Source organism: Pectinophora gossypiella, chromosome 9 (assembly GCF_024362695.1).
Source record: "Pectinophora gossypiella chromosome 9, ilPecGoss1.1, whole genome shotgun sequence".
Lineage (NCBI taxonomy): Eukaryota > Metazoa > Arthropoda > Insecta > Lepidoptera > Gelechiidae > Pectinophora > Pectinophora gossypiella.
The window spans coordinates 13,822,699-13,844,452 of NC_065412.1; the positions used below are offsets into that span (position 1 = coordinate 13,822,699).

At 41.4% G+C, this 21,754-nt stretch overlaps 2 protein-coding genes and 1 long non-coding RNA gene across 10 annotated transcripts in view; 1 reads left to right on the forward strand and 2 right to left on the reverse strand.

Moving 5' to 3' along the window:
• Positions 1–21,754, forward strand: part of LOC126369611 (nuclear factor NF-kappa-B p100 subunit-like) — a 331,681-nt gene that overhangs the window by 123,694 nt on the left and 186,233 nt on the right. The gene's annotated exons all lie outside the window — the stretch shown is intronic.
• LOC126369621 (SH3 domain-containing kinase-binding protein 1-like) overlaps positions 1–21,754 on the reverse strand; it is a 95,214-nt gene that overhangs the window by 73,262 nt on the left and 198 nt on the right. For 4 of the 6 annotated variants that reach the window (XR_007566746.1, XR_007566745.1, XM_050014128.1 and 1 more), the window contains exons 2-4: positions 19,606–19,789; positions 2,140–2,242; positions 1,620–1,749 (exon numbers count right to left, since the gene is read on the reverse strand). Coding sequence is in view for 4 of the 6 variants with exons in the window: in XM_050014128.1 (XP_049870085.1) it covers positions 1,620–1,749; positions 2,140–2,242; positions 19,606–19,789 (417 nt within the window). In the remaining 2 variants the exon portion in view is untranslated. Of the gene's footprint in view, positions 1–1,619; positions 1,750–2,139; positions 2,243–10,065; positions 10,295–19,605; positions 19,790–21,234; positions 21,323–21,754 lie in introns of those variants that run through there. The other 2 variants (XM_050014129.1, XM_050014130.1) reach the window with 2 other exon arrangements.
• LOC126369741 (uncharacterized) lies at positions 13,260–18,934 on the reverse strand. Of its 3 annotated transcripts, none has more exons than XR_007566753.1 (6): positions 18,799–18,934; positions 16,233–16,360; positions 14,802–14,889; positions 14,380–14,590; positions 13,996–14,165; positions 13,263–13,440 (listed from the first exon to the last, which is right to left on the reverse strand). It is a non-coding gene; the product is annotated as an uncharacterized LOC126369741 (long non-coding RNA). The 3 variants fall into 3 exon arrangements; XR_007566752.1 differs by having other exon boundaries at positions 13,996–14,210; XR_007566751.1 differs by having other exon boundaries at positions 13,260–13,440; positions 13,996–14,590.

Genomic DNA, 21,754 nt, shown 5'->3' on the forward strand with positions numbered 1-21,754 from the left:
AAATACAATACGCAGAGGACCTTGATAATAAGTAGGCGGCTAAGTACTCGTGGAGTATTTTAAAATGTTACACACTATTTATGAACGGTAAGGAAGTTTGTTCTTAACACGATAAGTCCTTGGAGCTTACATACTTACCTACCTCCTCCAATATTTCCCCCGGGTAAGCAGATACTATGGATTTACATTTGCTTTGTTCATGACACACTTCTCGAAGCTTCTGTTGCTTCCTCCACATTCATCTATAGTTACAACATTCGTGCCAGTTCAGATTAGACCATAGACTGCCTCCGTGGTCCAGTGGTTGAGCGTTGTGCTCACGATCCGGAGCTCCCGGGTTTGACTCCCGGTGGGGACAAATCACAAAAATCAGTTTGAGATCCCTAGTTTGGTTAGGACATTACAGGCTGATCACCTGATTGTCCAAAAAGTAAGGTGATCCGTGCTTCGGAAGGCACGTGAAGCCGTTGGTCCCGGTTACTACTTACTAATGTAAGGTAGTAGTCGTTACATGAGTCATGTCAGGGGCCTTTGGCGGCTCAGAAATAACCCTGACACGAAGGTTTATGGGGTTGGTAATCCACCTCACAATCCACACGATGGAAGAGAAGAATTTACGTTTGGATCTTAAATGTTTATGACGTAAGTGCCCAAAAGTATCCATACTTCACCCAGCTTTCTGTTAGGCCAACATATACAAACAATAAATAACAGAAAATAAGTGATTATCTCAAAAAGTTTCTTCACGAAATAAATACCTAATTTTGAACCGTGAAAAGATTGCCCGTGCATCTTTCCGGAGGCAGTATATAGAATTTTTAACTTAAACAAGTACAATCATACTAACTTGGAGCACCTTGGAGGTCACCTCTATTTGGTTCGCAACGGAAATTATAACATCATCCACTGATAACGGACATGTGTTCCACAGCCCACACTTGTTCAACGGTAATCTCGCATACTCACAAATAAGTCACAATTTTACGGTAACATTTCGCTTTTCGCTGTTCGTTTCTTGCAACAATACGATTATTTGTGATATGATAATGACATACGAGTATAATGACAAATAAGGTGAACCTCTTTACTGTTAAAAAAACATTAAAAGAATTTTGAAAAGAGTTTGACACATTGACTTGGCTGTATGGGCTATGTTCCGTTTGTACTACGGACAAAAAATGAGAAAAAAATAGTGGTACCGCTTAAAAGCACAGAGCAACAAATATAAGATATATCTAAGCACATAACAATAGTAATCCTGTACACACAATCTAATTTTATTTTTAAGTTATACTTGTCATTTTCTTATCCGCTGAAAAGGAAAGGGACCGAGAGGAGGAGTAGGAGGAGGGGTGAGGGATCCGGAGATCCTGAGTTTGAATCCCTTTGGGGACATATCACAAGAAACATTTTGTATTAGTTTGGTTAAGACATTGCAGGCTTGGACCCGTTTGTCCGAAAGCACTATGACCTGTGCTTAGGAGGGCACGTTAAGCAGTCGTTACATAAGCCATGTCAGGCCTTTGGAGGCTCAATAGCAATCTTGACACCAGAGTTGATGAGCACGGTCATTCGGTCATTGATCTCAGAACGCCCAAGAGAGAAGATGTATAAGTTACCGGGTTTGGGTGGGAGCGCGGGCGCTGGCTCGAAGGCGGCCGCGGGTTGCGCGTCCAGCATGACTACGAAGTTGGAGGGGAACACGCCGACGCGGCCCTGCCGCCGCCCCTGCCACCACCCTTCTTCGACCTACACCAACAGAAAACAACATTCATAATCAATAGAGCATTTGACTGAGTCAAAGATAAATTATAATCGATTTTTGAAAAAGGAACTTTGGCGACGCAACCGATACATACATAAACTCACGCCCGTAATCCCTAATGGGGTGGGCAGAGCCACAAGTAATCAAAGACAACTTGCAGCCACAATTGATACGATGTCGTACGCTGGATATGATAAACCTTATGGTGATAAGGGATCAGCCTATCGCCCATAACATTAGTCTATAATGTTAGAGGACACAATCCCTCTGTAAATTTTTACGACATGCCCGGAAAACCAGCTGAACGTGTTCTAAGTTTTTTAATTCGCTCCCAGAATAGCATAGAAGCAAAACGATTGATTAACGAACGTTACCTCCCCAAGTACGTCGAGGACGTCTCCAACGCAGAGAGGCAGCTCATCAGGGTTGGCAGGCTGGTAGCTGAACACCGCTCGACACCGGCCCTGCACCGATGACCTGCGGACAAAAAACATTATTAATGCTTCTTCTCTCGTGTGGGTTGTGAGACCAATGACCGACCTCATCAACCCTGGTGTCAGGGTTACTATTGAAAGAACATACATACATACATAAACTCACGCCTATTTCCCACCGGAGTAAGCAGAGACTATAGAATTCCATTTGCTTCGATCCTGACACACTTCTCTTGCTTCCTCCACATTCATCAATCGCTTCATACACGAACGCCGGTTCAGAGTAGATCGTATTAAACCTTTTCTAAGGACGTCTCCAATTCTATTCTATTATCCTTCATCCGCTCTACGTGTCCAAACCAACCTAACATTCCCTTCTACTATTGAAAGAAAAAAAAGAAAGAAACATTTATTACTTCCGGACACCACAGACACAGACAGACAGGTACATTACATTTAACACAGGACAGAAACCACACGGAAATCAATAAGTACCCAGAAAAAAAAATCCAAATCAAAAAGAAAAACCAAAATCATAAAAACAATAATAATAAAACTAAGTATTCTAAATGCAACGCACTGACGGCCCGATCATCTGCGGATCATATTGAGCCGCCAAAGCCCCGTCATGGCTCTTGTAACGACTACATACTAATTAAACATTAGCCTTTTGCATTAGCATGACGGCCTCTGTGGTCCAGTGGTTGAGCGTTGGACTCACGATTCGGAGGCCCCGGGTTCGAATCCCGGTGGGAACAAATCACAAAAACCACTTCGTGATCCCTAGTTTGGTTAGGGCAGTACAGGCTGATCATCTGATTGTCCGAAAGTAAGGTGTTCCGGCACGTGATAATCATGATCCAAACATGAATTCGAAAAACAATGGCTTCTGCTGCTTTTTTTTCACAGGGTCCGTTTGACTAACCTGAAGATTAGACAGGTCCAGTTTTTTTTAAATAAAAGCCACGGCCTGTCTAACCTTCCAACCCGTGAAGGGAAAACCAGCCCATTACATGAAGTTAGATAATATAGATTAAATTATTTATAAAGAAAATAAATATTTATTTGTGTATACATAACTGCCGTTTATTTTCCGTGAGGAATGTAAACTATGCATTTCCATTTGTTTGTATCTTGACATACTTTGGCTTCTTTCGCATTCATTAACCTTTTCATACAGCCGCGGTTGTAAGTGGAAGACCGCGCCTGACCTTTTTACCCGACTGAAGAACGTCCTACACAAAAAACCAACTACACTGGTATACTCTACAGGGTAGTATATCAGCGTGATGCATATGTTATTCGCCCGGGTTATTCATTCATTTCAAAATTAACAGTTGTCAATGGTCCGTCCCTTTCCTTTTCGGCGGAAAAGAAAATGAAGGGTATAACATAAAAGAAACTTAGAAGGCGTCTGCAGGAATCGGGGCCACTAGGCAAGTAAACATAACGTAACATAAACACCCTATATACGTCCCACTGCTGGGCACAGGCCTCCCCTCAATCAACCGGACGGGGGTATGGAGCATACTCCACCACGCTGCTCCAATGCGGGTTGGTGGAGGTGTTTTTACGGCTAATAGCCGGGACCAACGGCTTAACGTGCCCTCCGAAGCACGGAATCATCTTACTTTTTCGGACAATCAGGTGATTCAAGTCTGAAAAATCCTTACCAAACAAAGCACAGTCTCACAAAGTGATTTCGACAATGTCCCCATCGGGAATCGAACCCGGACCTCCAGATCGTGAGCCTAACGCTCTAACCACTAGACCACGGAGGCTGTTGGGGCAAGTAAAACGACGTTTTATTTAATTTAAACTTGCTTCCGAGGTCAATGGCCTATAATCACGAAATCTAAGAATACTAATAACAGCTCACTCACACCATCGATCGATACTCTCAATCCATAATTAATTGTAGAGACAATCACCTCTTGGAATTTGACCACTCGAGAATTTATAGAATATTCAATTCATAATGTACGCAGGAATAGTCAATAATACATATTGCGAGTTTTACGAGCTGGTTGAGGAAGACCAAGAAAGACGTATATTGATCAAATTGACTTTACGTTCGACGTTCGTGCCTCACCCAACAGGGTCCACATAATACCAGCGTCGTGGTTCACGCCGCGACTTGTGCTGAGTGAGGCCCTTTTATCTCAGGACGTCCACCACCACCTTATGATCATTGTAATGAACATCCTTCTATGCTTTTTGTAATGGTTTTGTAAAAAAAAATAAGTGATGTTATTGTCTTGTCTTTGTGTGTGGCGTCCTTTTATAATAAACAATTTCTATTCTATTCTATTCTACTTAGTCTCTGTGGTCCTGTGGTTCACCGGCTCAAACTGGGAGCGCCGCCGGTTCGAACCCCGGTACCGAACATGTACCAATGAGTTGTTACATAAACAGCCTATATACGTCCCACTGCTGGGCACAAGCCTCCTCAATCAACCGGAGGGGGTACCAATGAGATGTTAATTTATCTTATTAAATGCAGTTTTGTCTAACACAGTCCACCATTATAGACGGCGATACGGCTCACCTATCATGTTGGTCTAACAGAAAGCTCGGTGAGGTGTGGGTACCTACCTAGTTTATCTTGCGATGATCGTACCTCGGACCATACTAAATGCCAGTTATAGTCGTGAACTTATGTTAAGTGATCAACTTGAGCTTAAAAAGCATTGATGAATAATATTTTATTCATATTCATTTATTGCATGTCACAACCATAAATTAAGGTGGAACATAGTAAAAAGGTACATGTGACGCCCTGCAAGGGCACGGTAATATAAAAGAGGCGACACTAGGTGCCTTATTATAATAATATTATAACATCTAACTAAATATTATTACCTATTAAGTAATTAGGTATTTTATTAAGTTTATACCTAGTTATAAAGAGCTTGGTATGGTCTAATCTTCTTCTATCGTGTGGGTTGTGAGGTGAATTACCAACCTCATCAACTCTGGTATCAGGGTTATTAATTATTGAGCCGCCAAAGGTCCTTGACATGGCTCATGTAACGACTACTTACCTAAATCAGTAAGTAGTAACCGGGACCAACGGCTTAACGTGCCTTCCGAAGCACGGATCATCTTACCTTTGGACAATCAGATGATCAGCCTGTAATGTCCTAACCAAACTAGGGATCACAAAGTGATTTTTGTTATGTCCCCACCGGGATTCTAACCCGGGAGCTCCGGGTCGTGAGCCCAACGCTCAACCACTGGACCACGGAGGCCGTCTATGGTCTAATCTGAACTGGCACGAATGTTGTAACTATAGATGAATGTGGAGGAAGCAACAGAAGCTTCGAGAAGTGTGTCAAGAACAAAGCAAATGGAAATCCATAGTATCTGCTTACCCGGGGGAAATATTGGAGGAGGTAGGTAAGTATGTAAGCTCCAAGGACTTATCGTGTTAAGAACAAACTTCCTTACCGTTCATAAATAGTGTGTAACATTTTAAAATACTCCACGAGTACTTAGCCGCCTACTTATAATCAAGGTCCTCTGCGTATTGTATTTTGTAGAGGCGTTTAGCTTGAACGACACCACCGCAATGAAAAGATAAGCAACCAATTTACAAAGCTTCCTGTATCCAGTGAATTTCAGGCAAATGACAGGCTTCGTAAATGAGTAATTTACCTTGTATTACCGATTTTGTCGGCTGACTCAAGACTGTATAAAAATATTCGCCGAGGGCACAACAAATACTGACGAACCGCTGAGGTGTCGCACGATAAGGCACTGATTAGATAATAATGCACATTCATTACTTCCCGCTAATCGTAAAATTCAAATCGTCTAAGAAATTAATATAACAGGTTTTTAAACAATTTGCTTCTATATTGGAAGCGAATACAAAAAAAAGAAGAACTCATTTAACTGTTTATGTTCCTGATATGTGTGTAAGGATACCTGTTCAGAGAACGCGTGATTTACATCGCAGTGTGACTGGTTCGAATCCTGGCTTGGGCTCTAAACCACTGAATTCGACTTAATGAGTTTGAATAAACATCAGATCATGGATCCAGGATTTGTTAGTAGCAGTAGGCTCGCCGCCTATTACATGGAACTTAAATACAGCGAGAAGTTTTTTTTTATGATTATAGATTTGCCGCAGATGGCATTAACTACTTGGCCGGACAAGTGGGGAGCGCTGAGGGCTCTCACCCGGTACAACGTTTAAGACAACAGGCCTGAGGGTGCCCAGTTGGGCGCGAACCTCAGCTCAGGGCGTCGTCTGAGAGGAAAAATATTTGAAAGAATTAATCGACCCTAGTGGGTCGATACCGATAAGCGCCGATTGAGGGAAATCGTCGACTACGTCGGCGCCGGCGGGGTCGTATCGGGGTCTTGAAGTGTTACAGCGAGAAGTGTGTGTACAGATCTCTGCCTGTCCCTTCGGATATACAGGCGTGATGCTATGCTATGTACCACATATAACATAGGTAATAAAGCTGTAGTAAATAGTGTTGCATAATGCCGAGGTCATCTCTACATAATATAAACTATTTAGTATTCTGTTCATCATATTAATAATGCAATTGATCATGGCTATTTATAATTTATAGATCCACATTTATAATAAGCTATGTTGAAAATTAAATCATCGATCAGCTAACATATATACATATAGGTACAGTAACATATACATCAATACCTATAGGTACATACACTTCTCATCAAAAAAATCGAAACACTTCCGTTTTCATTGTTTCTGTCCGAATTTAACACAAAAAAGAATTCATACGATGAAAAAAAATACATAAATGTATAGCTGGCAGTTTGGCCATTACAGTAATAAGCGAAAATTCTAAATTCAAAATTAGAATTTCGTTTGTTTATCTTATAAACGAAATGAATCACTGTTTTGAGACAAATGTGTGTTTAGGGTTGGAGTACATTTAGCGTTTAAAAACTAAAAATTGGCGCCTATCCTTAAACTTTTTGTTTTTTATTTCAATACTGTGACTTTGGGACGTCTGAAAAAAGGTTTTTTTTCTAAAACGTATGGATACTTCGCCCACAGAAGCCGCCCAAGTTGTGGCATTGCTGGATTCTGGCCTTAGTCAGCGTGTTGTGGCTGCAAGACTGCATCTAAGCCTGTCATCTGTTCATAGAGTCTATAAACGTTATCGGGAGACTGGTTTGTTCACGCGCCGTTCAGGATCTGGCAGGAATCGGGTCACTTCTGAGCGAGATGATCGATTTATTGTAACAACTTCTTTAAGAAATCGACGCCTTAACGCTTTTCAACTGCAGCAGCGGCTTCGTGTTGTACGAAGGATGGCTGTAAGTGACTCTACAATTAGAAGAAGGTTGAAGGATCGTGGACTGGTACCGCATAAGCCAGCAAATGGGCCGAAATTAACTGCAGACCATCGAAGATCGCGCCTTAACTTTGCACGTGAGCACCTAAATTGGTCATACCTACAGTGGAGCAAAGTTCTCTTTTCTGATGAGTGTAAAATTATGCTGTATGGTAACGACGGAAGGAACAAGGTCTACAGAAGAGACGGAGAACGCTATGCACAATGCTGCATTGAAGAAAAGGTCAGCTATGGTGGCGGTTCGTGGACGGTTTGGGGAGGAATCAGCGCCGACGGTAAGACAGAGCTTGCTTTCGTGTCTGGGCCACGTCTGCCTGCACTAAACTGTCATCGGTACGTCGAAGAGTGTCTCGAGCCTCATGTGATGCCCTATGCACATTTTATTGGCAACGGCTTCATATTCATGCACGACAATGCTAGGGCTCACACCGCGGGCGTCGTACGAGATTATCTTAACGAAGTCGATATCTCTATTATGGAATGGCCAGCAAGAAGCCCGGACATGAATCCCATTGAACATCTGTGGGATGAATTAAAGAGACGAATTCGAGCAAGAGATCCTGCCCCAGAAACACTTAGCCAGCTGCAAGATGCAATCCAAGAGGAATGGGACAATATACCACAGCATGTGATCGTGACTCTCATCCGATCGATGAAGAACCGTATGGAAGCAGTAATTAGAGCTCGGGGAGGGAATACAAGTTATTAAATAAACGTTTTTTAGCTTTTTTTTCATTTACGTGTGTTGTTTTATCCATTTCCTTTATACTCCATACGGAATAAAAATGACTCATTTAACAAAATACGAAACCTATGAAAAATTCATTTAAATTTAGAACATTAACATTAAGATTTGATAAGCTCATATTACTCACTATTAAACGACATTTAACATTTATTCCTAAATGTACACATTTTTCTGATAATCCTGACAAAACGTAAACTTGCAAGGTGTTTCGATTTTTTTGATGAGAAGTGTATTTGTATGTGTAAAACTATATAGCAGTTGCTCGCGATTTTATCCGCGTGGAGTATAGGTGCAGAGGTATACGTATATACCAACTCCTCTCCACCTATGTCTATGTTCCATGTAATAGGGGAAGCTGGAGTGGAACATGTTCAACGGCGCAAATCCGGACCTTATTCAGGATCCCTCGCGGAGGGTCCCTGGCTTTGAATACAAACGAAAAATCTGGACCCTATTAAACCGGTATAGGACCAACCATGGAAAGTCAAACCATCACCTACTTAAAGGGGGGTTAAAGGAGTCGCCATACTGTGAATGTGGTCACCCGGATCAATCCATGTCTCACATAGTGAACGAGTGCTCTCTGCACCGGTTCCCAGGTGGTATAATCGAGCTGCATTGTGTGACGGATGCGGCAGAGACTTGGTTAGGGGAGCTTAAGCGGGATATATGATCCACGCAGGATATTTTATTTTTGTTGCCATACGCAATAATAATGTATTAGGGGCAAGCCTATTGCTATGAACCGGGCACAAATCCTAGAAAGCACGTGATATCAATTATTTATCTATTATCCAAAAATCAATTCAGAAAAAAAGTTTTCGAATTTCGAATTCAGTGGTTTAGAGAGCCGGGATTCGAACCCTTTACGATGTAAGTCACGCATGCATTAATAAAAATAGCCAAATGACAATGGGCACACTTGTATGAAACTTGGTCCAAGAACCTCCACTGATGAGACTTATATGTAATGAAAGCTTATACTATCCCTATGATTCTGGCAAAGTTCTATCAGATTCTGTCCCGGGGTTCTTTTTCTACAGCCATGTTTGTCCTGGCTAAAAATGTGATAAAATACAGTGGGGGACTAAAATCGACTCAAGATTTGTTGCTCAGTAACTAAATCTACATAGCCAGGACACACGGCCGTAGAAAAAGAATCCCGGGACAGAATCTGATAGAACTTTGCCAGAATCATAGGGAAAGTATAAGCTTTCATTACATATAAGTCTCATCAGTGGAGGTTCTTGGACCAGTTTCGCCCATTCTCCTTTGTAGTATCAATACGCTTGAACTATCTACATACAATTTTTATCCCATCGACCGTTTAGTCATGAAAGTGGAACAAACAAAGTCATAAACATACTTTCGCGTTTGCAATATAGTGTGTTATGTTTATTACCTTTGAGCTGCCGAAATACTAAATAACCTATGATAATAAAGGACATTATTGTACTGGGGGGGGTCAAAGAGGCCACATCGAAGCAATTTTCATCAATTTGACATACATACATAAACTCACGCCTATTTCCCACCGGGGTAAGCAGAGACTATAGAAATCCATTTGCATCGATCCTGTCACACTTCTCTTGCTTCCTCCACATTCATCAATCGCTTCACACACACACGGCGGCAATTTGCAATTTGACATTTGCGCATATACATATAACTAAGTGCGCCATGTCAACAAATTTCAAATAGCAATATTGCTTTTATAGATGAATTGCTTCGATGCGTTTTAACCCCCCTGATTTTAATAAATTCATAAATTACCTTTATTGACAGATTGACAGAGACAGAAGAAGTTTACAAATCCAAGCAAATTGTTGCACCGCGCACAAATCACAGCACAAAAAACAGCACACTATCACCATTAGAATACGTTTACACATTGATCATATAATATATCTTTTACAGCTACAATAACGCATAATCAAAAAGCAATAAAGAACACGTGTTTAAAAATACGACAACATGCGATTGTAGTAGACCCTTTACTAACAAGAATAGCGATACATACTTGACCAAGTATATCTTATGAGGTATGACATCATTGATTGTGTTAGCACGAGTATGACTAAGATTAACAAAAGCCTGAGGAAACACATAATGATAATATCTTTAAATACGTGACGTTATGGCCACCGTGTTTACAACATACATGCTTGTAATGCCTAATGGAGTGGGCAGAGCTACTGGTGATTAGAAGACAACTTTCAGCTATGTTATGCTATGCTATGAATATGTTGGATGGCGCGTATGGTGACAGATTGTCAGCGTATGTCGTCTTTTTTGAACATGCCCGGATAGAAGACGAGGGGGAGGGGATCCCAGGCCACGTTAAAAAACGTTACATTAAACATATTTAGCTCGGTGGCGCAGCGGTTAACGCGCTTGGTCTGCGATTGTTGAAGTTAAGCAACTTTCGCAAAGGCCGGTCATAGGATGGGTGACCACAAAAAAAAAGTTTTCATCTCGAGCTCCTCCGTGCTTCGGAAGGCACGTTAAGCCGTTGGTCCCGGCTGCATTAGCAGTCATTAATAACCATCAATCCGCACTGGGCCCGCGTGATGGTTTAAGGCCCGATCTCCCCATCCATCCATAGGGAAGGCCCGTGCCCCAGCAGTGGGGACGTTAATGGGCTGATGGTGATGAACATATTTATCTAAAAAAGCAATCATCATCTCCCTAATAACTGCCATACTGACATTCCAACCCGCGAAGGTAAAATCACCCTTACACAGAATAGATCACATACTTCCGAAAAGCATTTCTCGGGTGTGTGGATTTCCTTACAACCGCTGGGCACGTGATAATCATGATCCAAACATGAATTCGAAAAATAATGGCTGCCGCTGCTTTTTATCATCATCGTCCCCCTAGCGTTATCCCGTTTTTCACCGGGTCCGCTTACCTAACCTGAAGATTTGATAGGTCCGGTTTTTTTTATTTTACAGAAGCGAGCGGCTGCCTGTCCGACCTTCTAACCCGCGAAGGGAAAACCAGCCCAATACAGGTTTAGACACATACCTCACAAAAAGAAGCACAAAAGAAGTGTTTACAATTTCAAAGCGTTTATTTTACGTGGAAAGAACGGAAGTGAAAACAAATTTCAATGTTGAAGAAAACAGGATGACACTTTCTCTAAAGGAAGATTGTGATATAAAAATGTAGAAACCGAGCCAAGAACAAAAGTAAACAGCGGTAACGGAACCAGTTGTATCAAATTACAAAATCTACAATATGTGTGTCAGTGAACTAGAAACATCGATCTCACATGGTAATTGTATACAAGTTGGAAACCTGTTTTAAAGGAGCGCGCTTAGCTGAACCGAGCAGGATGTAAAATATTAATAGAACTACTTATAACAGTAAATAAACTCCAACACTGAGCGTACACTTGTAAAATTACAATCTTTCACTCCAACATACTATTAGAAACACTTATTAATCAATGTTGCAAAGTTGCAATTATCATGGGTGTTAGTGACATCGTAACGAATACTGAGAGGAATGATTCAGACCATGATTCTGAGTTGATAACAAGTGGATTTTCCTGTCTGAAAATTCATGATAATTTTAGTGCTTTTTTAAATTATTTTCAGTTCTATACTTTTGCGACGGAAAAATCCAGAAAATTCAGACGTTTTGAAGTGTTTTCACGAGCTGATTGGTCGCCTATGGCTACAGCAACCGGAATAGGAATGTATACGTATATAACGTCGTTCGGGCCTATGTGACAGCTGTGATCAGCTGTCTATCATCGAAAATCACTTTGTGATCCATAATTTGGTAAGAACATTGCAGCCAGGCTTGGCAAATCATCCGATTGTCCGAAAGTAAGATGATCCGTCGTTTCAATGACTCATATCAGGGGCCTTTGGCGGCTCAATAGGAACCCAGCACTAGGGTTGATGAGGTTCGTCATTGGTCACAACCCATACGTGAGACGAAGTCTGTCATCCATAATAAAGGCCACAGTGTTAGGAAACGAACGTGACTGATGTACAGTCATGAGCAATATCATGTACCCACTTTAGAACCCTGTCGCACTATCACATTTGACATTTAATGAGACTTACGGTTTAATTTGTGAAAAAAGTTAATGTGACATGGTTTCAAAGTGTATGTACATATTAGTACACGTGACCGTACGACGCGTCTGTCGGTTTTCACGTTTCACATTTTTGATTCTCCCCCAGTCCATTATTTATAGCTATCTTCTGATAGCAATTAGGCAAGTGAATAAATTAATTAGAAATTCAAGCCATATTTACATGATATATACATACTTTGAGTAGCTTGTATTCTCATAGAGCTACGTATGATAAAACGCATAAAATATGCAAATGTTGAACTTACATCTGTTGCATGAGCGATCAGTTAGCATACTCACAACTTTATTAACACATTCATAAAAGGGTCATTGTCTGATATTGAACATTGTGAAAATATTGCAATTCTTCTGGAAAATCTCATGGGAATCTTTTTTAAATCAACGAAAGTATAATAAAACGAACGATCGTAAATTTGTGTTAATATTACTGTTATGTATCTTATACCTACATAGAAATCCCAGAGCTCAGAAAGCTATACTTTCGTCATAAAGAATAATACTACGTATAGAACGGTAACTCTTCGCCCTGCACCAATTCGTTTCAGGCGCCGCCGTCCTCAACCCCTCTGGGTCTTATTAAAGTCGTAAACGGCCGTAAGCCGCTTCTATCGTGTGGGTTGTGAGGTGGAGTACCAACCTCATCAACCCTGGTGTCAGGGTTACTATTGAGCCGCCAAAGGTCCCTGATATGGCTCATGTAACGACTACTTACGTGCATCAGTAAGTAGTAACCGGGACCAACGGCTTAACGTGCCTTCCGAAGCACGGATCATCTTACTTTCGGACAATCAGGTGATCAGCCTGTAATGTCCTAACCAAACTAGGGACCACAAAATATTTTTCACTTCACTTCACTTTTTAAAGTTTATGGCTGCATCGTTTAGAAACGATGATTCTGCCAACGTCAAGGTACCGAAGAAAAAAAATAAAAAAAAATTTAAAAACAATTAAAAAAAAATAGTCGGTAGGTACATTTAAATTATATTGAAGACTGTTCGGTGGGAAGTCCAATGATGTAGTCCAGAAGTTCCCTAAAAATAAAGACAACACGATTGTTAATTAACTTCACAGACATATAGGTTAGAAACACACGTAGTATAGGCCCGCCACCATTTTTCGTTCGCAAGTTTTTTTTTTTTTATTTTTTTTTTTAGTTTTGGACCAATTATATATACATACTTATACTTATATTACACATGGACTAGCACATACATTAGCATACAATATTTACAATTTAAGATTATTCCGTTTAATAAACGTACAAAGGACATTAATGAAGGGGGTAGAAACTAAAGTTAAGAGAAAGTTGACATTTACAGGTCGGGGAATACAAGGTGGGAGAACATCATACATAGGGACAACTAAATTAGGGCAGGAGAAAAATAGATGATTAACAGTGCCATCCTCATCACCACATTCGCAAACGGAGTGATCTCGGATCCGTAGCTTAGCCAGAAAAACAGGGGAGCACACGTGACCCAGACGGAGACGGATAATCACAGAGGTAACCCACTTATCAAAGTTTCTAAATTTAAAAAACCAAGGTCTAATAGGTATAGAAGGCTGGATAAGTCCGTAAAGTTTACCTTTTGCTTGCTTAGATGTTTGCCAAAGCTCATCCCAAGATTTGAATAGATGTGATTTAGCGAGAGCCCGGATATCTCTGGAGAAAGTCTTGTTGTAGATCTCAGTACCCAAGCGGGCAGCTTCTTTAGCACATAGGTCGGCGTTCTCGTTGCCACGAATACCGCTGTGACTGGGAATCCAAGCCAGGACAATTTCTAGACCACTCTTTTGGCATCTATAAAGAACTTCCTTAGTTTTAAGGGTGAGATAAAAATTTTCTCTAGAGTGAAAAGGCAATTTTACAAGGTCTTGCAAACAGCTAAGGGAATCCGAGAAAATGATTGATCTATTCAATTTGTGAGATTCTACATAGGAGACAGCTTCTAGAAGGGCAATGGACTCACCTGTGAAAATGGAGCAGCTAGCCGGGCATTTATAATTTAGGATGATATTAAATTTAGGGATCCAAACAGCAGCTCCTACGTGACTTGTATCAGATAATTTAGAGGCATCGGTATAGAGTTGAAGCCAATCCTTCCAGTTTTTTTCCACTAAGCTATTAAGCTCCTTATCAGCACCCTGCGAGTTCTTGACTATCCCTAGATTAAGTATTACCTTAGGACAAAAGATTAAACTTTCATAAGGAAATTCAAAAATAGTGGCCTTAGGGGTCTGATGTATTGTAGAAGGGTTGATTTTATTAAAAGACTTGACGAGAGGCGGCAAGTCTTTATGTCTCCAATAATTAGAACTAGCTACCAAACAAAGAGAATTTAGTTTCTTATGAAGGGGATGAGATGATGTTTGTAAGGTGTTGAAATAATACCTATCCGAGAGATACTGTCTACGTAATTGGAGTGGAGGTTCCACACATTCCACTTGGAGCGCATTTGTAGGGGACGACTTCATCGCACCTGCAATAATACGTAAACATTTAGCCTGAATCCTGTCAAGTTTATAAAGAGCAGTTTTGTTGCAGGGCTCGAGGATGAAACTGGCGTAATCAAAATGACTGCGTATAATGGCGTTGTACAAAAGCTTTTGGCTATACGGATGGGAGCCCCAACGGACCCCTGATAAAGACCTAAGCACGTTGATATTTTTTTCGCACTTATTAGCTATGTGTTCAAGATGAGGTAATCCACACATTTTGCTGTCAAGGATTACTCCTAAAAATTTCACTTTATTATAGACGGACACTGGCTGTTCATCAATAACTAGCTCTATAGCTGGGATCACACGCTTGCGGGAGAATACCACAGCGCTGCACTTAGGGACAGAGAGTGAGAGGCCGTGATCGCTTAGCCAGGTGCTTAAATAGTACAGTGCCGAATTAAGGCGAGAACATGCATCCGCAAACGAGGAGGAGCGGGCGTAAAGGGCAATGTCATCTGCGTATTGCAGGATACTACTAAAGCATAGGACAGTTCTATCAAGGTCATAGGTGTAAACATTGAACAGTAGCGGACTAAGAACGGAACCCTGAGGGAGACCTTTCCACAAGGTTCTGAGAGGAGAAAGAGAGCCTTGCACTCTCACCGTGATACTACGAGCCATGTAAAGGTTGCATATGATGTGTACCATCCTCTCCGGGATATTCAGCTGTTGCATTTTTTGCCTGAGTATTGGGAGGAGGACATTGTCATAAGCAGAGGAGATGTCAAGAAAGACACCAATGACATGTTCGTCACAGCTGAAAGCGCTCCTAATGTCAGTAGTCAAGATGCTAAGACTATCCAAAGTGCCCATACCTCTACGAAACCCAAACTGAAACTTAGATAATAATCCCTTGTTCTCCAAAAACCACTCCAAGCGGTTCTTTAAGAGATGCTCCAGAATCTTAGCCAGAGCGGATGAGAGGGCAATAGGTCTGTACGAAGAAGACTTACTAGGATCTTTGCCAGGTTTTAAAATTGGGACAATGATTTGAGTCTTCCAGGAGTCGGGAACAGTCCCTGTTATAAAAACTTCATTAATAATACAAAGAAAGTACATTTTCGCCGACATTGGAGATTTAGAAATAAGAGAATAAGGGATCCCATCCATGCCAGGAGATGTATCTCTAAGGTTATCTAGGGCACAGGAAAGTTCAGGATATGAGAAAGGCTCGTTAAAACTATTATAAGAAGACAAGGAGGAGGGAGAGGAAGGGAAGCAATCCTGGAAAGGAACAGATGGGGGAGCTAGCTTGTCAAAGAAGTCCGGCAGCCAAGTGGACGTGTCATTGGTTGTAGAGTTACTGTCGTCTAACAGATACCTTCTGAATGATTTAATACGTTTCCACACCAAAGAAGCAGGAGACCGGGGAGCAAGAGACTCGCAAAAGTCACGCCATCCATTAACCTTTTTCTTGGAGAGGAATCTCTTGGAGCGAGCAGACGCCTTCTGGAAAGACAGATATTTTTGCATGGAAGATAGATCACCAGCAAAGCTATTCTCAGCCTCATCCCGTTGACGCACGCTTTCCGTACATTCCGCGTCCCACCAAGGAGGCGATGATATTTTGCCTCGTGCTGAGTTTTTCAAAGGGATAGAGCTATCGGCGGATGAAGTGATACACGACGTAAATTCCTCGTAGCAAGTAAGATAGTTAGATGAAGAGATCGGGGAAAGAAACGGGATCTTACCATTAACCAGCTCCGCATACTTTTGCCAATCGGCCCTGTTCAGACGGTATTTCAAGAGAGGAGGAGGGTTCTTAGCCGGAGGGCAAGGGGTAAGAAAGGAAATAATAATCGGGAAATGATCGCTACCGTAGCAATTAGGTAACACCTTCCAGGAAAGGGACAGAACCATGCTAGGCGATACCAAAGACAAATCCACCACGCTAGCTCTAGCGAGTTGGATTTGGTAGCCACCTAGAGGTGAAACCCTACGCGTCGGGGAGCCATCATTCAGCACGCACAGGTTGATATTGTCCAGGAGATCAAATAAATGAGGAGCCAGGGAGTCACACTTATAAGAGCCCCAAAAAGTGTGGTGGACATTGAAATCGCCAAGAATTATAAATGGTCCAGGGAGAGAAAAGAGGATATTATTCAGTTCCGAAATAAGAGAGGAGTTGGGGTGTGGGAAGTAAACTGAAACAATAGTACAGTTTAAAGCCTTAATTGCTACTACCTGTAGGTCACGATCATGCGGTGGGATGGGGATTTGAGAGAAGGTAATATTTTTATTAACAAGAAGGGCCGAACCAGCATAACCATCATCTCTGTCATCCCGGATACAGGAGTAGCCAGGCATCCTAAAAATGGAGCCCGGCCTCAACCATGTCTCAGAGATGGCACAGACAACCGGCTTGAATTTGTTAATTAATAATATTAATTCAGGTTTTTTGGATCGAATACTTTTACAATTCCATTGAAGGAGACAGTGACCCGCCATTTTTATTTATTAACATAGACATGAATTGCTTCAATAGAGATACGACATTGTTCGGTAAAGAGTCCGAGAACTTAGAAATAATATTAATTAAGGAACAAACCAACAGCTCTATGAGGTTGTCATTGGGAGTAAGGAGAGGAGTAGACTCGGGAGGAGGAGGGAAGGCACAACCATTAGGTTGTGAGGATATGGGAGAACGGGTTATGTCAGAGTGAGCCTGAACATCATAAGACCTACCTAATTCTGGTGGAGGTCGGCGTTCCCGGTATACGGTTTTACGATACGAGGTGGTGGGATTTTGACTCGAGGACGGAGAAGACGGAGAGGGAGGGAAGAAAGCTGGTTGTGAAAGTTTAGGAGGTTGCTGAGAGGCAACTTCGGCAAATGGTCTCCTCACAGTGGAAAACCGGGCGGAGGCTTCTAAGTATGAAATGTTTTCCTCAGACATGACCATCTTGATCGCCTTTTGCCTGGAGTGTTCAGGGCACCTTGGGTCTGTGGCTTTGTGATTACCAGAGCAGAGTAAACAGGTCACATGTTCATCTGGGATATTACAGCTCTCACCAAGATGGGGCTGTGAGCATTTGAAGCAGCGGGCTTTTGATCGGCATTGAGCTTTGATATGGCCAAATCGGCAGCAACCTCTGCATTGGATTGTGGGCAGATGGTAAACATCAACGGGAAGGGAAGTATGGTAGCAATAAACTTTTTGGGGCAATGACTGTCCTAAAAACGTCAGGACGACCGTGTTAGAAGGAATCCAGGTAGCGGATCCATCAATAATTTTCTTGGAGTTTAGACGCCTAGCTTTAATAACTTGGCCACAATTGGAGGGGTACTGAAGACCTGAAACAAGCTCCTCCAGAGTCCAGTCTATTGGTATGTTCCTGACAACTCCCATTCTGGAAACTTGGAATTGTGGGATGGTGGCACATAACTTGTTCTCAGCAAGCAAAGGGTTGGTTACAAAGTTGTTGGCAGCTGAGGAAGAAGCAAATTCAACTGAGACGCGGTTGCGTCCCACAGAGTTTACTCCTCCATTGACTATACCTGGTATGTTATTTCTATGTATAAGTTGGGCAAATTTAAGAACCCTAATAGTAAGTCCCGCTGAAGGATCACTTTCCATCCTGGTGACATGCACAGAGAAGGGCCCCTGGTCAACATCAGTGTATTTAAGTTTCTCGCCAGCAAATTCCGGAACAGTATAAACGTCCTGAACAGAGGCAGACGGAGATATATTTTTCTTGGGCGTAGGATTACCGATTTCCGATTCCGCATGGCGTTTCATGGATCTCTGAGAACCAGAAAGCTCCCCTTGACTTTGTAAAAAAGTCTGAGGAGTCATCTCTAAGTCAGGTGGAATACCACCTCCTCCCGGAGGAGGATCGTCCCCCATTTTAAGGACAAATACGAAATTACATACACACAACACTTACCACGTAAACACAAATATATACCACCACCTATATAAATACTATAACTGAATAATTTTGTAACAATCAGAGGAATAAACCAAAGATTCAAAACAACTCGGCTGCAACGTGATTTCTAGAGCACGATGACAAGCAGAATCAAAAAAAAAAAAATTTTTTTCGTGATATGTCCCCACCGGGAATGGAACCCAGGACCTCCGGATCGTGAACCCAACGCTCAACCACTGGACCACGGAGGAGTAAGTGAGTGAGCGCGCGAACTGTATCTCGCTCGCACGTACACGTTATGCGGCACGTCATAAGAATGAGATTTTTGTATGATGTCCAGGGAGTGCTTTTGAACAGACAGCACAACATTCTAACCTTCTAGGCCTTTGCCACACTAGACGGAAATTCCGTCGCCGAACTTCCGCATAACTGCAGGAACATATTATTGCGTATCGGACGGAACGACCGATCTTCCGCGTAGTGTGCCCGCTATTTGTATTTTATATGCAATAACATAATTTATGTATTGACGTTCTACCACGGAAGTTCGGCGACGGAATTTGCGTCTAGTGTGGCAAAGTCCCTAATCTATTTCTAAAACATGTTCACAGAACGTCACTTTATAATGAAAACCACGTAAGCCCGGTTTTGAAAAATCACATTCGGATGGGATTTTTCTTAAGGGTGTTGGACCCTCGGTAAATATTCGAGGAAGGTCTGAAACAGCGTTGAACGAAGCAAGTTGGTGAGCCACAGGACCACAGTGACTCCAAAAGGAACGTTGAGTGTGACGTATATAGGGTGATTTTGTTGTTACGTTACCTGCCAGTAGCATGGTCGTTAAGCACGGAGACGAAGTTGTCGGGGAACATGCCGCGGCGCTGGCGCAGCTCGCCGCGCCACCATCCGCCTGGCAGCCGCTCTACGTCCCGCACCACGTCCCCCGGACGAATGGATAGCTCGTCTGGCTCCGACGCGTCGTACGCGTAGTTTACTATGCACGACACTGCGCAGGAAAAGAGATTTTATTAAGTTATTTTATTTCTTCATTATTACATAAATGAATTAAAGTTCTGAATCGTCATTATTGAAGCAGGTCCCCTGCTAATTACTAAGGATATGTCAATGGATATATCTCTCATAAAGCCAAGTTCCCTTTCAGCTTATCTGCTCATAGTAACATAAACGGGCGTTTACTGATTGCAGATATAACTCAAAGAAAAAACAAATTACATAACCCTATAACAACAGGACACCCAACAGGTATACCCAATGCGGTATTAAATATTTTATAATACAGTATAGATAACATCTAGTACCCACTGAAATAATATAGAGACTGCTCTATGAATTTCGCCACCGAACATGTAAATAAGTCGACTTCTTTGTTTCGTTCCGCTTTTTCATTAATATAGCGCCAGGCCCTAGTGAGAGGATACAGTGGGGCTCTAGGGCGGTGCCAAAATCAACCAAGACTGGTCTACCTTAGGAAAATTTCAGTGGCTGTAACCTAATCGAAAAGTATTGTATTTTAAGGGGCAGAGGGGGCGCCACTTTGAGGTCTCCCTAGCTAGTGTTAGTGGTTAGTCACCAGTTAGTGACCTTAGCTATTGCTAGGGATACTGACAGGTTACCTAGTGAATAATTCAACATAACAACATATACACAACACAACAACACATACACATACATAACATATTAATCAACAATATTGACACACATACACTATAACACACATAACATAACAAAAGCTCACAACTATATCCATTACACGGTACGGTACATTAATATAAAAGTAAGCAATTATCAATGTTGTAAATCAATGAAATATTTTATATTAATCAATTTACAGCTTTACAACAGTAATGACTAATGGATACTTGTGGGAAAAGTCAACATTAAATAGGAGTTAATGATGGAGATTATGACAATTTAATATCACAGATTGATTTGGACACAAAATTATTTGGAGCTATGGAGTAGAATATAGTATAGTATAATATGTAGTATAGTGTAATATAGTAGAATATGGAGTATTTGATCTGTATGTTTTATAAAAAAAGACTAATTTCAACATTTGCAATATATAAATAATAATATTTGAAAAAATACAGAAGGTATTTAACTAACTGTGCTGTAATGACAGCACAGTTAGTTAAATTGAATTAATTTGAGGTCAAGATTTGATTGATAGAGACTGAAATATGCTGTTTTGTGAGGATGCATGTTAATTAAAATGTATTTGGATAAAGTCTCAAAGTCAATAATAAGGAGGTCACATCACCTAGTAGAAAAGGATTGTTCCAAGTAGATAATTTAGTTCTATACTGCTTATATACCTAATCAGAATCACTTTAAATGTTATACTTTACAGTAGTTGATATTGTAAGTCTGTATTTCTAGAGTATCTACACAGAACAATGCAGCATTTTTCACAATAACATAACCTACCTTGAAACCAACAAGAATCAGATTTGATTTTGCACACTGAAGTATATCTATTCCAGATTATTACATTGACACTAAAATAGCCAGGCTACTAAATAACTTTGCTTAACACGTTCAAATGCTAATACCAAGGTGCGTCGTGTGTTTTGTTTATTAGCGTTTAACATGCATATGACATCACAATGCCAAGACCATGAGTCATACAGCACAAAAATGTAGGGAATACTACTTATACGGTAGTCGGCTTCGCAAATATCAACGACATCAACAATATCACTTCGATACAAAACTTTTTAACGATAAGGCACACGTCAAGAGCAAGATAAGCCGTTTTCGACCAAGTGACGCCCGAAACCGCTGACCTACCAAATCAAGTCCGGCTACTTCATAACTCCAAGCCGTCCGAAAATCGGTCAAAATTGCAGGAAGCGCAAAAGTTTAGGGCATTATACGTCAGCTAGGTCCATGTCACGAGGTTGAAGGTACAGTTATTCATACACAAACAAGACGTAAGTTACGAGAT